The 16,399-nt window shown below is 42.4% G+C and overlaps 1 protein-coding gene across 3 annotated transcripts; it reads left to right on the top strand.

The window, feature by feature from the left end:
• Positions 1 to 690: 690 nt before the first annotated feature.
• cluha (clustered mitochondria (cluA/CLU1) homolog a) lies at positions 691 to 16,204 on the top strand. Of its 3 annotated transcripts, XM_049725435.1 has the most exons (28): positions 691 to 802; positions 897 to 1,055; positions 4,979 to 5,160; positions 5,249 to 5,420; positions 5,597 to 5,740; positions 5,832 to 5,959; positions 6,087 to 6,241; positions 6,894 to 7,019; positions 7,098 to 7,245; positions 8,005 to 8,097; positions 8,527 to 8,961; positions 9,143 to 9,402; positions 9,479 to 9,861; positions 10,336 to 10,437; positions 10,652 to 10,752; positions 10,837 to 10,989; positions 11,498 to 11,560; positions 11,658 to 11,902; positions 11,974 to 12,058; positions 12,125 to 12,278; positions 12,374 to 12,513; positions 12,843 to 12,923; positions 13,006 to 13,131; positions 13,783 to 13,904; positions 13,985 to 14,078; positions 14,148 to 14,282; positions 14,369 to 14,442; positions 14,563 to 16,204. In XM_049725435.1, the coding sequence occupies exons 2-28, from the start codon at positions 917 to 919 to the stop codon at positions 14,693 to 14,695; spliced, it is 4,173 nt and encodes a 1,390-aa protein (XP_049581392.1). In that variant the 5' UTR covers positions 691 to 802; positions 897 to 916; the 3' UTR covers positions 14,696 to 16,204. The 3 variants fall into 3 exon arrangements, with proteins under 3 accessions (XP_049581392.1, XP_049581393.1, XP_049581389.1); XM_049725436.1 differs by lacking the exons at positions 691 to 802; positions 897 to 1,055 and adding an exon at positions 1,652 to 1,832 and having other exon boundaries at positions 9,479 to 9,774; XM_049725432.1 differs by lacking the exons at positions 691 to 802; positions 897 to 1,055 and adding an exon at positions 1,652 to 1,832.
• Positions 16,205 to 16,399: the final 195 nt, after the last annotated feature.

The following is a 16,399-nucleotide window of genomic DNA, read 5'->3' as shown; positions in this document are numbered from 1 at the left end:
ACTATTGTACTTTTAGCATGTTGCTATCTTTGTTAGAAGTGCCCCTGGAGCAAGAACATTGTATTCATACAGTATTTGATACAAAGAAAGCAGTTCTGAATGAAAACCTAAATATTTGTCCTTCAGATTGTGATAAGAACAACTTCTCACTTGTCTTGGGAAGTGAGCAAATTAGGGAAGTAGGCAGATGATAAAAGTTTTTTTTATTCTGTTTTGGAGAATGCCTTTGCTATGTTCTTGGTATTTATCCCTAAATTCAAGTCAAGTTATAAAAGACTGATGTGAATCAGAAAGAAAGGAGATTAGCAAGAGAGATGATTGGCTGAATACACTGTTGACATATTTTACTCTCAGTACCATGAGTATAAACATTCTTAAAGACATGTGTCAGAACCAGGCACCTTATTTCTTCACAATTAACAATACACAAACAAAAATCTCTACAACACTTATATAATTACAATTATTAAATATTGAGAACCTCAAAACGTCTTATGTAGCAACGCAAAAGGACAAGAGTATTTATTTGTTGATTTTTTTCAAGTCCATGATTAATTAATCAATATAACATTTAATTAATTCATGCTAATTTAAATAAAGTGTCATTGTGTTGTTATTTAATTAATTTGGTCAATTTCGGTCATCCATACTTAAGTGTTAGAGATTTGTTACGTGTGACTCTCCGTAGTAGCCTCGGTCAGTGGGCGGGGCCAAGCGAGGCAAAGGCAAAGAGGTCAAAGGAGGAAAGGAGAAAAACACGTGTGATCCATACATCTCTGTCCTTCCTATCGCACTTGTTTTTGTAAGTCCGTCTCATGCGCATGTAGATTGCCAACTGGCCCAAAAGCACACCAAACCAAGCCGACTCGTAAATAGCTCTTCTCCAACACTGTCAGCCTGTTTCGTCTTTTTGACCATGGTGAGCAAGACGGACGACACCCCGGCTTCTGCGCCCGGTTGCAGTCCGGCTGATGTTGCTGCGGGGGAAGCCGGGGATGGTGCTCAGGACGCCCACGAGAGCAGCAGGGCGCATTTGAAGGAGCCGTGTAGCTGTGGTGAGATGTCATATCTGTTTCATATACGCGTAAACAGTATGGTCCTTGCATTTATGTTTGTCTCGCTTCACCTCTACCTTCTTTGTGTCATGTTAAATGGTTAGTGGTACACCTGTATTACATGCTAACGGTATAATGTTTCATTTGTTTTTGTTTTTAAAGCAATATACAAAATCAGACTGTTTTCGTAAGTCTGTTATTGGGATAGTACGTGTCAATGGATGCCGATGCACAAGTAACCAACCTAAACAGTTTAGCTGGAATGCTAACATTTAGCCCGCTGTCAAGCGCTTTAGCCATGCTAGTGGAAACATTATTACACAGCTTCTGCGTGCATGTAGTAATCGTATAAAGTTGCTTTTCATTTGAAAACCCCCAAATGCAAACTATCCGAAGTTGGAAACGTTTCGCGCAAACTCGTAGTGACGTATGTGATACTGAAGGTCACCTTCAGTGGCGTCGCACACTTTCGACACAAACACGGGGGTCACTCTCCAAACTTTATCCCTTAAATGTGTTTCCCTTTCGTTTTGGACTGTATCTCACACTTGATTATTTACTCTAGTGAGTAGTAGTCCAAGATGACTCATTGTTAAGACATCAAAGCACCCATGAGCCTGTCTAAACGCGCTCCCGACTTGCGTTCCTCCCCCACCGGTGGGGATGGAGTCGAGTGTCCCTCTCGCCCGGGAAGCGGAAGCCGTTGCTTACATAGTAAAAGTCATGAAGGTGCGTTCATTGTGAAAGGGAAGGTTACGCTTCTAATGAGACAAGCTGGTGAGTACTGACGTTGAAACGTGGAGCCGTTCTCGATGAAGCCGAAGCTCGGTGTTCATGTTGCTCGATGGACACCGAGCCGAGGATGGCAGTCAGCCGAGAAAGAAGTTACACAACTTGGCAAGCAAGTCACCGTAGCCTGCGTTGTAGTCATGTGGCATTCGTCTCGTTTGACAAGAAAACTCCTTTCAACGTGTCAACCACTCGACCGGTGTGATAATGCATCGACTGACATTTTAAAGATCCATATTGTTGCTGCAGTTGGGATTGGTATCAATGGTCTCGTGACGATTAGAAAATAACCCATGACAGCTGTACTGAAATTAAAGACACATTTAATGCAGTTATGCATGTTTTTTTGTTTTTTAGATAAAAGCAGAGCTGCTGTGTTACTGCAAACCAACATTAATTTGAGGACAATACCGTATTTTATCCTTAACGAATTCCTCTAATAAACATACCATCCCGCAATGGACTGCTGCAACAATTGTTCCTCATCTAGGGCTGGACGATTAATCTAAATAATCGTGATTTTGTTTTTGCCTTCTCTCGATTTTTACAACTTTATTATTGAAGGAAAAACGATTATCGTGCAGAATGACACAGCTTTATTAGATCTGGTACCAGCTGTGTACTGGGCCGACGATTCCTGACACTGGTTTAGAACACTTGAGGCAGAATCATGTGCTAGGTAAAAGTAGATCATCACTCATCGGATGAATCTAGGCCTGTTTATTTGAACAGTGGTAACATGTCCATAAACTTGTTAGTGTATCCTGTGCCATCTAGTAAAAGAGCATTCAATTGTTGTGCTTGTCACTGGCATAGATAAATGAAGAAAGATGCATTTTTTTGTTGTAAATAAAAAATAGCATTACTCTACATGAACTCTTAATGTCGCATTTAATACAGGCATGCATGTGTTTTACAAGCAGAAGACATTTATGGTCCTTGTTTTGCAATCCAAATTGAGGGCACAATTTTATCTTCCTCTCTTAAATGTAACATCTCACATTCAGGTCAATTGATGCCCATCTGTGGCTCATTCTATGGATGAAGAATAGGACCTAAACTATGTTGCGGAACCAGAGTGTTGCACCGGTCAAGCATGACCCTCTGCGGCTTTAATGCTGCCGAAACGGGTGAAGGGTGACTGGGTTAATCCCGAGAATCACAGACACCCTCGCACTATTCCTCTGCTCACAAGCTCATCCTGTCCATCCAAATCATTACGCTTCCTGTCTGTGTTATTGTAATCAGGACCAACCGCCCATCTATCTAAGACATGTACCTGTCCAGGACCAGGAAACGTGCAAGTAACATCTCTACAGACCCTTCTCACCCAGGTCACAGTCTGTTCGAACTACCCAGGTTCTCGCTCTGATGAACTCACACCACTCAGAGTTTCAGAGACATCACTGGGCAATCATATTCGGCTCTTGCCACTTAACTGTTGTTTGTCACCTGAATGTTGTTAATCACTTAAATGTTGTACAGAGGCTGATATCAACCAGAGTCAAATTCCTTGTTTGGCATGCACAAACTTGGCCAATAAAGCTGATTCTGATTCTGATAAGGCCTTATATGTTGTTTTTCATGGTTGTCCTCCTTTTGGATGACGTCATGGGAGCTGCCAGGGTCTTCATGTCTCAGGCCTTGGACTTGATACATTTCTCATTTTTGTAAATGCCTGATAGTAGAGCTGCGCACATTTATAGTCATGTTTTTGCTACTTGGCTGCTTCTCTGTCAGATTAATGTTCAATTTATCCCTTTGCCTTGACCTCCTATTTTTGCCTGGAACAGGACACAGACTATTTTTGTGCTCCCAGGCGTGATACATTCCCTGCTTTGAACTGGAATTCAGTTATTCTTTGACAAACAAGTTATGTTGTATGTTGAAATGACATTTCCACAGTTAGTAGCCTCCAGTTTAATAGATGCCGCATCTGAATTAACTCATTTGCTGCAGTGGATATTTATATATATCCGTCACCTGGAATCAAACCATTTTTTGCCATCAACAAATGTATTCTTCAAGTATGTTTTTCAATGGGTAGGTGTGGAAGAGAGTCTTGTTGAAGTCGGACAACTTCAGGCATCTCACACTCAAAGAGAATATGCGTAATATGTATACAATACAGCACAACTTTATTTATATAGCACATTTGTTACAGCTGCAGCTGTGTTTTAGCTCTTTAAGGTCTTTTAGCTCAGGTATATTAAATATGTTGTGGCACCTACTCCTAGTTTTGGACAGTTTAAACTGGCGTGAAGCTGTTGTTTGGTATTCACAGCCTGGCTGCTGGCTGCTCTGTCCTGTGACTGCAACTCCCCCCTTTCTTCATTTGTTGCCAGTGTCGGTCAGGGTCTAGTTTATGAAGCCCCACCCCCTATCTTAGCAACCCTGACGCCGTGTTGCCCTTGACGGTGAGCAAGGGCGTGCGCACACACGCTTGACAGCAGCTGAATCCCTAATGCATAAATCCCTCGGTATACTACTCAGTCCTGCTGCTCAATTTCCACAGCCTTTACTTTTATTGTCACTTTTACTTGAGGAGATAATAATGATTTGTGCAGTGGTAGGAGTTGCAAATTTAGACTCGTAGCAAAAAACGTTTACCCGTCAATCTCCTATTCGTCAATGGAGGTTTACTTTCCAAACTTGGCTGTTGCAAATATGTGTGATGTCATGCACGCTGTGATCGATGAAGCAAGCATGAAAAGAAACTGACTCTCCTATTTCATCTATAATTGCTTCAAACAACAAAGGCATAGTTATTATTGTATTATTGCCAATGTTTTGCCATTGTTTTATGTTATGTGTTCTTATGTATTAATGTTAATGTTTTTTAAAGCGCTTTGTTGCAGTGACAGCTGTTGCGAAAGCGCTATGTAAATACAAATGTATTGTACCGACAGTATAATGCTTAAAAGTGGCATTTATTGAATGAAAATGTCTTGGCCAAAATAGTTCCATTCATTCAAACTAAACAGCTTTTGTGCTATTGTTGCTGACGCCACTGCTTGGCAGGACATCAGCCAGTCATGTGGTTCAATAGTCTGGAGGTTGCAGCGTGACAAAATTTTGTTTGCACTCCTCGGAAAAATTAATTGAATGAGTTTTGTCTCTGCTTTTCTGTGCAGAAGCAGTCATGGTGAATGGTGGAGGCGCACATGAGCACACAGATGGATTGGAGTCAAAGAGGGACAGTCACAGTGAAGTGAACGGAGGCGACGACTCCAGTGAGCAGGAGGTGATCGTCATCCAGGACACGGGTTTCACCGTTAAGATCCAGGCACCCGGTGCCGAGCCCTTTGATCTCCAGGTACACAAGAAATAAAACAGACATGTGTCGTCATAGTTTTTTCCCCCCCCTTATCTTCCCATCTCCTCTTCCTCCTCTTTGTCCTCAGGTGTCTCCTCAGGAGATGGTGCAGGAGATCCATCAGGTGTTGATTGACCGAGAGGATGCCTGCCACCGTACCTGTTTCTCGCTGCAGCTGGACGGAAACGTGTTGGCCAACTTTGCTGAGCTCAAGTCCATTGAAGGTCTACAGGAAGGCTCGCTGCTCAAAGTGGTGGAAGGTCAGCGTGATAAGCATCTGCAGTGGCTGTCTCATGAATAAAAAGTCCTTTGATGCATGGGAGCTGACATAGCAGTCCAAATGTTAATGATCGGCCACAAAGTTCTAATAAGGACAATTCATCAAGCCCAGACAAACCATTCCGATCCACTTTTTTTGTTATCTGTGCTTGTTTAGAGCCGTACACTGTGCGTGAAGCACGGATCCACGTGCGTCACATCCGAGACCTGTTGAAGAGTCTGGACCCGTCAGATGCCTACAACGGAGTGGACTGCAACTCTCTTTCCTTCCTAAGTATTTTCACAGATGGAGACCTTGGAGGTACCTTGAGATTGCTGCAGCATCCTGTAGTAGACTCTGCACCGTTGTCTGATGTGCAATGTGGACATGGTTTGCATTTTTCTGACTGCAGATAGTTGCAAGCGGAAGAAGAAGGGCAGCGAGCTGGAGCAGATTGACTGCACTCCCCCAGAACACATTCTCCCTGGCAGTAAAGAGCGCCCTCTAATACCCATCCAGCCACAAAACAAGGAATGGAAGGTAAAACCCAATTTCCACGATGAGGTTTTGGTTTTCAAGCATGCTGTGACTCTCTTGTGCACACTTCCAGTGTAATACCATTTGTTGCAGTTGAACAAAATGTGGACCCACTTGTCTTCCCAAACAGCCTCTGCAGTGCCTGAAGGTCCTGACCATGAGTGGCTGGAATCCTCCCCCCGGCAACAGGAAGATGCATGGCGATCTCATGTACCTTTACATCGTGACAGTAGAAGAGCGCCATGTCAGTGTCACTGCCTCAACACGCGGCTTCTACCTCAACCAGTTAGTCAACTTCTCTCATTTCTAGTAACCTAATGCTTAGTGGCCCATATGGAGCCATGTGCTGCAGTTAACAGTCAAGTACTTTCTTCGATTAGAACATTCTCCACTAATTTTTCTTCATTCTAAATCGAAAGACGATATTCAGTAGCCACAACATTAGATTCACCATTATGATTAAATGACCTGTAAGATTTCGCCAACTTGGTGAGATTAAGTAAACATTATTTTGCTTCCAGTGTACAGCTGGACTGAATGATATAGAGAGGTATAGCAAAAATAAAAAAAAACATTATGACACAGTATAACTGTGAGAAACATTGCTACTATGTGTACATTCATCTGTCAATGAACACTTTTTTCTTTTTAACGTCATAATATTTAGTACAGACCTCGTATCACCTCATAAGATTGCACATGGGTTCCTTAGCATTTATACAACAGAAGAGTATGTTGGAAGTAGTGATTGAAAAGCATGCAACATTCTCTGTTTTGCTGTGTCATTCTCCTAATCTTGGGATACCAAAGAGCTCAGTCACATAAATTAGGTCGATTACATTTGTAGGCCAGAACGTATGCCATGTAGAACCTTGGTCTTTCCACAAAATCACTTTACACTAGTTTACTTGCTCATGTTTGTGTCCGTGTTGTTCAGGTCGACGACCTACACCTTCAACCCCAAACCAGCCAACCCTAGTTTCTTAAGCCATTCTCTGGTTGAACTACTGAGCCAAATCAGCCCTGCCTTTAAGAAGAACTTCACTGCCCTGCAAAAGAAAAGGTGAAATTTCCGACATCTCATCTGGTGGTTGACACGAGAAAATCCCCATTGTTGATGTAATTGTCTTTTACAATGCAGGGTCCAGAGGCATCCGTTTGAGCGAATAGCCACACCTTTCCAGGTGTACAGCTGGACGTCACCACAGGTCGACCATGCAATGGACTGTGTTCGAGCCGAGGATGCCTACACTTCCCGTTTAGGTTATGAAGAGCACATACCAGGACAGGTACGGCTACTAGTTTGTCACAACATTAGACCTGCTGCTTACTGCGAGACTGAATGTGACGGAACTGTTGTGTAGTGTTGCAGGGTGCTGCAACTACTTTTCAAGGGTGGCTGACTGTCGTCAGTAAGCTGTGATTTGATTTGGAATTTGAATTGCTGGTGATTAGCGTCACAACGTCAACTATAACAGCAAATAAAAAAGGGTCATGTTGTGTCCCGTAATCTTTTCCGGTTACTAAGCCAGATCCAGCTGATTGCTGCCAAGCTGCACCAATACAGTAATGCTTTAGAAATAGCTGGAAGACAAAGTGTGGAGCATGTGTGTTGATGAAATGCACACAAGTGCAGTCAATGGGACTATCATTGCCGGCTCTCTCTCAAATATCCACACACTCCTCTTCATTGTCGCCTGTTTCTTCTCCGACAGTGGCTAGGACAATCACTTTTTTTCCCCTTGACAATTACATTATGTTGTTTGTGGTTAAATACAATGTACATGCCGCCTTAAGCTGCTGTTTCATGATATCATGATTAGAACGAGTTATTTATTTTTTTCAAAGTTGGTAGGTGAGGGTCTGTAATTTGTTCATGATTGTACGGTTGCATCGCTCTGTGTGCAACTGGGCATAAGATATGCTTCCTCTTGAGATCCGACAGGAGTCTCATATAATGATTTCTGCCTTTATGAAACATTAATGTCCCATTTTGGTTGAAATTTACAGATGTATTTATTTAACAATACGTTTTTGCTTATCTTCAGACTAGAGATTGGAATGAGGAGCTGCAGACGACAAGAGAGCTTCCTAGAAAGAATCTGCCTGACCGCCTGTTAAGGGAGCGGGCTATTTTCAAGGTACTTCTGTCTTCATATTGAACTGGATGAATTGTATCATCGAAATTGTTTTATTTACCAAGGATACATATTAGGTTAATTTTTCCGATTTCACCACTCTAAAAAGTCACGGTCCCCCACCATCACCACAATTGCACGCACGCACGCACGCACGCACGCACGCACGCACGCACGCACGCACGCACGCACGCACGCACGCACGCACGCACGCACGCACGCACGCACGCACACATACACATTTGCCCAGGAAACAGGTTCTTGGATCTCATGAGGCTGAATATACAGTTAAATTGTTTCTTGTGTAAACAGGATATTTAGAAAAAAATATGTATAAATGAGGACATCGTCTCACCTTAATCGTAAATAAATTCCCACTGCCAAATGTTCATGTTTTGTCTGAAATTTTTCTCAATTGTCTTCTCTTTGCAGGTCCACAGCGACTTTGCAGCAGCGGCCACACGGGGCGCCATGGCAGTCATCGACGGAAACGTAATGGCCATCAATCCCGGTGACGAAACGCACATGCAGATGTTCATCTGGAACAACATTTTCTTCAGCCCGGGCTTTGACGTGCGGGACCATTATCGTGAGCTGGGCGGGGACGCCGCCGCCCATGCCGCACCCACCAATGACTTGAATGGTGTGAGAGCTTATGGGGCAGTGGATGTGGAGGGACTCTACACACTGGGCACAGTGGTGGTGGACTACAGAGGCTACCGTGTCACCGCCCAGTCAATCATCCCTGGCATCCTGGAACGCGAGCAGGAACAGAGCGTCATCTATGGCTCCATTGACTTTGGAAAGACAGTTGTGACCCACAGCAAATACCTTGAGCTTCTGGCCAAGACCAGCAGGCCCCTCAAAGTCAGTAGCACAAGTGTTTGCTCAAAAATGGCCGCTGCTTATTTAGACACACTTTATTTCTCAGTGTCCACATCCACAAGTACCTACATTTATATAGTCAATATTATAAAGACCAATAAACTATTGGGCGATAATGCAATACCTCATTTTAACGATCACCTTTTCTGGGTTGTCATCTCAGGTCCAGAGGTACAATGTGCTCAACGAGAAGAACGAGGCTGTGGAGCTTTGCTCATCAGTCGAATGTAAGGGCATCATCGGAAATGATGGCCGTCACTATATTCTGGACCTTCTTCGCACCTTCCCACCTGACCTCAACTTCCTTCCTGTGGAGGGAGAGGAGTTAGCTCCAGAGTGTCAGCGTCAGGGTTTCCCCCGCCAGCACCGCCACCGCCTCGCTTGCCTTCGCCAAGAACTCATTGAGGCCTTTGTTGAGCACAGGTTAGTGTTTGTCCTCGCTTCTGCTGTTCAGTAACACACCATACCTACAATAATAGTGGATTATATCCCTTCTTAGATACCTTCTCTTTATGAAGATGGCTGCAATTCAACTCATGCAACAGAAAGCTAACAAGGATGCCAACAGGAACGAAAAAACCCCAGCCATCACTCAAACGTCCCAAATAGAGACCAATGCTGATGCAACGCAAACCGCCGCTTCAGATTCAAGCACGCTAGGTTCTACAGATGGCCCGGTCCAAACGGACAGCGGCCTCATTGGGACTGATGGGGAGGAAACACCTTCAAAGGCCACAAATGGTCCTTTGGAGCCGACAGCAGCACAGAATGGGGAGTGCAAGAGCCCACTGGAGGGTAAGGAGCTTGAGGAAAGTATTCCAGGATTAGCTCAGGCCAAAGAGCTAGCGGAGACCTTAGTTGCCGAAGATGGATCTGGTATTGGTACGTCTAAAAATCTCAAAGGCTGGGACAGCTACTCTGGTGTATAGTCGCAATGAGAGAAATAATTTTGGTGTTATGAGTGTCGGAAAGAACATCCCTTCACATTTTCAAGCAGCTTCAATCCACCTGAGTAGCTGTGCCTGCTCAGTCCTCAACCTGCATGGTGAAAGAGTGTTGGCCCTCAGTCCCTGTCACTTTTCCAGCCTGCTGAGTGAAATAACTCAAACCAATCATGCTCGTACTGTGTAGTACCACTTAAAATGTCCAAATGTCTTTGGGTGTTTGATTTGTTCACTTTGGATTGTATAATGTGCATGTTGACACTTTTCCTTTCTTAAGTGGGGTTGAGTTTGCACTGATACATCACAGTGTTGTTTGCATGTTGTGTTTAATGTACAGATTGATTGACAAAATAATGTCAATCATGACATTTCGCCTCACTGACCAATATTTTTACTCGTCGTTTTCAAACAGACCCCAAAAGCCGTGAGGTCGTCCTCAATGCCTGCAAGGCAGTTGGCTCTATCAGCAATACGTCTTTTGACATCCGCTTCAACCCTGATATCTTCTCTCCAGGTAAGATCGGATGCTTAATTTTGTTTGTTGAATTATGTCAATTCACAATGATTTATTTTGCCTTTATAGTGCAATTCATGCCTTTATTAATTTGTTTGCTCAGATGCAACTCACTGTAGTTGCAGTTCGCTGACTTGTTCCGTCATGCTGTCAGGAGGCTACTCCATCTATTTTACCTCCTTGGCTGTTAATAGTTAATGTGTTGTTGAACCAGGAGTGCGTTTCCCAGACGACAGCACAGAAGACATCCAGAAGCAAAAGCAGTTACTCAAAGATTGTGCTGCCTTCCTCGTTTCCTGCCAGATTCCATCACTGGTCAGTGATACTATGAACTGTAGTCACTTACTTTGTTTAGATTTCTTTTAGAGGTCAAGTCTGAATGATGTATGTTCTGACTAGGTTAAAGACTGTTTGGACCAAAGTGCTCTGCCCATGGATGGAGCCACTCTGACGGAGGCCTTGCACCAGCGAGGCATCAATTTACGCTACTTGGGCACCGTACTGGAGTTTGTGGACAAGACTCCTGCCAGATCCCAGCTGGAACACATCTATGTAGGTCTAATATTTTGGCACTTGGAAATACTTTGCACTGACATGCGAATAATCTCATGGTGTAAGAGATGAAGCAGATTTAATGTGGGACTGGGATTAAAAAAGTTGCAGGGGATCAAATACAGCAAAATTATTCTGCATACAATGATACAGCCTATGGCGAGTCAAGTCTCGAGAGTCAAGTAAAAATAAGTAGCTCCTTTTTTTTAATAGATAAAAACAATTTTGGGAAAGTAGAAAAAAGTAAGTCCTTTTTTTTTTAATATTCGTAGACATTACGGATGTTTACACAATCAAGTATTGACAAAACCTCAATTTTTAGGGAAGGGTCATCTGCTGAGTGTAACTAACAAAAGTCAGTTTAATCTAAAGTAATCAGTAACAAAGTCACTTTTTCAAAGTATACCCAGTCACACATGCTTATATTTTTTATATATTTTTGTTTCATATCCACTGTAACTGGATTTGATAGTTACCATTCTACCATTTTTTCCTTTTGCATCTTTAGAGAATAGGAATCATTGAAATGATCACCAGATGTGCAAAACATATTTTCAAGACATACCTCCAGGTTGGTGGCATTCTATAGAAACAATAGTTTTAGCAGTATGTGTTTTGACTAAAATAAACTTTAAAATGATGTATTTGTTTTTGTTTTCCTCATGAAGGGTGTGGAGCTGTCCGCTCTCTCTGCCGCTGTAAGCCATTTCCTAAACTGCTTCTTGAGTTCCTTCCCGGATGCCATTGGACACCTGCCGGCCGACGAGCTCGTGTCGCGCCGCAAAAGCCGCAAGCGGCGCAACAAGGTTCCTGGAAGTGGCGACAACACAGCATGGGCCAGCCTAACGCCCGGCGAGTTGTGGAAGAACATCTCCTCAGAGGCGCGGAGCTACTATCACTTCACCATTCATTGGTAACAACTAATTTGGGTGTGTCCTACCTGAGTGGAGGCATGATGATCAAATCATCTCCTCGCTTCCGCAGTGAAAATGTGGACCAGGTGATGGAGAAATACAGCATTCAGAAAATCACTTTGCTCAGAGAAATATCAATCAAAACAGGCATCCAGGTAGGTTTTCGTCTCTCCCTCCAAAAAAGTCTTTATAACGTTTTAACATTTTGGTCTGCTCTCCAGATTCTGATCAAGGAGTATAACTTTGACAGTCGCCACAAGCCCACCTTTACAGAGGAGGACATCCTTAATATTTTCCCTGTTGTAAAACACGTCAATCCCAAAGCCTCAGATGCCTTCCACTTTTTCCAGAGTGGCCAGGCCAAGGTCCAGCAAGGTAAGACTCTCTTTACTACTTGCGCCTGGTTCACACCAAGATACATTTTGTGTATTGCATCAGGTTTTGTTCATTTTTTTTTTGTGGCTTTCTAGGATTTTTGAAGGAGGGGTGTGAGCTGATCAATGAGGCCCTCAACCTTTTCAACAACGTATATGGCGCTATGCACGTGGAGATTTGTGCCTGCCTGCGCCTCTTGGCTCGCCTTAATTACATCATGGGGGACCACGCTGAGGTATACACTGGCAATTAAATGAATCACAACAGCTGTGTCCCAATTCAGGGGCCATATCCTTCCCAAGACCAATTCGAGTGTCTATAGAGGCACCGCTAAATTTTGGCGATTCCATATGTAAGCGTATGACTTTTATTACATCTTTAAAAATGAGAAGGTATTGAAAGAAGGCTCAGTTTGTGAGCTGCTTTAAAAGGAATCATTGATTTTTAGACTGTGTTGTGATGCATTGGGCTTCTAAGCGATGTAGCGACTAAATTAGCAAACATTTTCACATTTGTGTCCTATTGATTTTACTTGCTAAATGACCTTCTCCTACTTGTCTGCAGGCACTCAGCAACCAACAAAAGGCTGTTCTCATGAGCGAACGAGTTCTCGGCATCGAGCACCCCAACACAATTCAAGAATATGTAAGTTGTCTTGTCTGTTGTTGACAGTTGTTCTGCTGGTGCCATACTTGTCTTATATTGCTCTGTTTTTTTTGCTCCCCAGATGCATTTGGCTTTGTACTGCTTTGCTAATGGACAGTTGTCCACGGCATTGAAGCTGCTTTACAGAGCTCGATACCTCATGCTGCTGGTGTGCGGTGAAGACCACCCGGAGATGGCACTGTTAGATGTAAGTTCTACCTGAAGTAACAATGTTGATTGGTTTTGTCCAAGATTGGTACCTCATACATTGAGTACATCAAAAGTTAGAGAGTGCAGACCTACGCAAAGGAAAAATAAATCCTGACATGCATGGCTGTGTATTGCCATTAACTAGAACAATTTGCTCAGTCCTATCTGGCCCCAGTTTAAGTGGAATGACATCAAATTATTAAATTTGCACCAATTTTCAGATGCCGCCCCATTAAATGGACTCTTGCCATTACTCCAATAATTTCAATGATTAGCCATGTAGTTTATGTGTAACAAATAAGATCTCTAATTCTAAAAATGATCACAATGAAAATAAAATTGTCATTTGTACTTTGAACCACTCTTGCTGGGGTATGCAGGCCAAGAAGCTGATGTCAAATGTTCTATCCCGAGGTGGTCAAGTATGTGCTACTATAACCATGTAATTTAACACAAATGACAGAGTTTGGCGGTCAAATCTCATTATATAGATTTGTAAATGTATTGTTGAAGTATTTTAAATTTATAACTTAACTAATAAAAATATATATTAAAAAAACTAATATAACTAAAAAAAAAAAAAAAAAAAAGGTTCTGCCTCCAATGTCCAACTTTGAGCAGGTTATACAACTGTTATTGTTGTTTTCAGAGTAACATCGGCTTGGTACTGCACAGCGTGATGGAGTACGATTTATCTCTGAGATTCTTGGAGAACGCTCTGGCCATCAACTCAAAGTACCATGGATCACGGTCACTCAAAGTAGCGCTCAGGTGGGGACTGATAATATCACTTATTTACATTCATATGGTTTCATATACGGTGGTGAGACAGTCTTTGTTTTTCTGTCCAGCCATCATCTTACTGCTAGGGTTTACGAAAGCAAAGCGGAGTTCCGCTCGGCGCTACAGCATGAAAAGGAGGGCTACACTATTTACAAGAACCAGGTATCAGAGATCTCTGCTCTTGCAGTTCCTTATTTGGATGGCTCCGTATTAAATACGTGTTATGCGCAGATGGGCGAGGCTCACGAGAAAACCAAGGAAAGCTCAGAGTACCTGAAGTGCCTCACCCAACAGGCTGTGGCTCTGCAAAGAACAATGAATGAGATCTATAAAAATGGCTCCAGTGCCAGCATCATGCCCCTTAAGGTGACTTCAATGAACTGTCTGTTTTTGTCTAATTGGTAAGAAACTCTAAGCAATGCTTTTTTCCCCCTCCTCATCTTGTTGATTAGTTCACTGCTCCAAGCATGCCCAACATCCTGGAACAACTCAACATCATCAATGGCATCATTTTTATCCCTCTAAGGTATGTACACAACCAAGAAAAATATTATAAACTTAAGAGAAAAATACTCATCTGACAGCCTTTTAACTAATTTTTGAATTGCTTTTGGAAATTAGATGATTAATACGTTGTTTCTTTCAGCCAAAAAGATCTAGAGAACCTGAAAGCTGAGGTGCAGCGACGGCAGCAGCTGCAGGAGTCAGAAAAGAATGAGCTGCTGGAGAAGAGTGAGCAGCCCTCGCTGGAATTAGTGGACAAAATTCCTGTCGATTAATGTCCCAGTGTGCTCAACATAGTTATTTTTTGCGTTACAAAGGGTGAAGACTGTGCCGTAACAGTCTTGTCATTATGCCCGCCGACCCAGGAACTGAGCAAACTATATCAGCGTTGAAATAAAGAAAAAACACCGTAAGGGGGATATGCAGTATGTGTCAAGTGTAAAAAGGATATGCAGTATGTGTCAAGGGTCCACACACTGTATAATGTGTAGAACAGAGGAAAACTGAGCAACCAGGCAATTCCTACAAGTTAGGATGAGATTGGAAGGGGGGGAGGGGGGGGGAGTGAGTAACAACCATCCAATCCATGTTAACATGCAGTGTTAGAAAATTCTGCCACGAGATGTAAAATAATCTGTTTGCATTGGAGCAAGAGATCCCACTTGTGGACTCAAGACCAAGGGTGACGTTCGAGCCTTATCTGTTGTGTTACAAGCTCGGCTAGTTTCGTACCTGCAATGCTGTTAGATAATGACCACATGTTGCTCCCTAAAAGAGCCTTGAAGAGACTAGGGCAAGTGATCCTAGGCAACTCTCTCCTGTGCACTAAAGTCAGATTTGAAAATAATGAACAGTGGGCCTTGTATTTGTAAGAATGTACTGCTCTTCATTACTCATGCCCTCAATGGTACTTTAATTGAATCTAGTCATTTGTGCTACCTGCTGAGTCTTGCAAGCAAATGGTGAAAATTGGGCTGCTTTGCTGGATATATACATATATTTTTTCCCTTTTGGTGAAACATACACAGGAAACTTAAAAGTGACATTTTAGACCTGTTAATTTAAGCCATGACGTTTTATAGCAAATGTATAGAATGGAGAAATATGTATAAATCTATATCAGATGTAACCACATTTTTGCATCCTGAAAACAATCCATAAACCGTCCTCTTGAAAGCAATTTCCTCCATGTCCTAACAACTGTGTTCAATCTATTTTTACACATTGAGAAGGCTGTGCAATTACTATGTTTGTATGTGTGACTTCTTTTCTGACTCTTTGTGCAATCCAACAGGATCGCTGACGAGAGGTGTGATATGAACATTGGCTTTTATTTTTCTATATGCATAGTTGACATAAAATTAACATTCTCATTCTTGGACATGTGCTCAACATTGGTTGTAGTTTTACGTGTGTACCCTTCTTCCAAAAATTGGATTGTCATGTTTTCACAAGTATGCAGCCCAGAGAACAGTACATAGAAATATGACTACATATTTTCAGCACCAACGGAAATGGACAAAAAAGGGCTATCTTGATTGAGATGTACCAAACAAAAACAATAAGACTGACAGTTTGTGCTTGTATACATGTGATGTAACTTGATTAAAGCAATATAGAGATGGTGCTGGAAATATTTAAAAATCAAAGATAGAATGACAAAAATAGGCTACATTTAAAGATAGAAGATGAACTGCTCAGTCAAATGGAGTCGTTGCAATCATGAGTCAAAAGTGAGGAAGGCAATGAATATTTTCTTTATAAAAGTGATTTATGCATCTTAATTGTGGTTTTGTTTTATTCACTTGTATTCTCTATCTCATTTGTTCTGTTTTGACCAATACCCCCGGATTACTACCAATAAATGTCCATAAGGGGGCACGCCAGCACGTTGCATAACAAGGAACTTCGACTTAGTTACGTTTTTAATCAGTAGTTCGCTTCTGATAACGTGTGAAAAATGTTTTAACAATATATCC

Source organism: Syngnathus scovelli, chromosome 7 (assembly GCF_024217435.2).
Source record: "Syngnathus scovelli strain Florida chromosome 7, RoL_Ssco_1.2, whole genome shotgun sequence".
Classification (NCBI taxonomy): Eukaryota; Metazoa; Chordata; class Actinopteri; order Syngnathiformes; family Syngnathidae; genus Syngnathus; species Syngnathus scovelli.
Note: the sequence above shows the minus strand (reverse complement) of the source record. Positions and strands in the feature narration are given on the sequence as shown.

Excerpts from the sequence above, each read along its gene's own strand:
- cluha (XM_049725432.1), top strand. The coding sequence starts at position 1,667 with ATGAGCCTGTCTAAACGCGCTCCCGACTTGCGTTCCTCCCCCACCGGT. Across the intron at positions 5,161-5,248 it reads CCGAGCCCTTTGATCTCCAG|GTGTCTCCTCAGGAGATGGT; the intron begins GTACACAAGAAA and ends CTTTGTCCTCAG. Across the intron at positions 5,741-5,831 it reads CACAGATGGAGACCTTGGAG|ATAGTTGCAAGCGGAAGAAG; the intron begins GTACCTTGAGAT and ends TTCTGACTGCAG.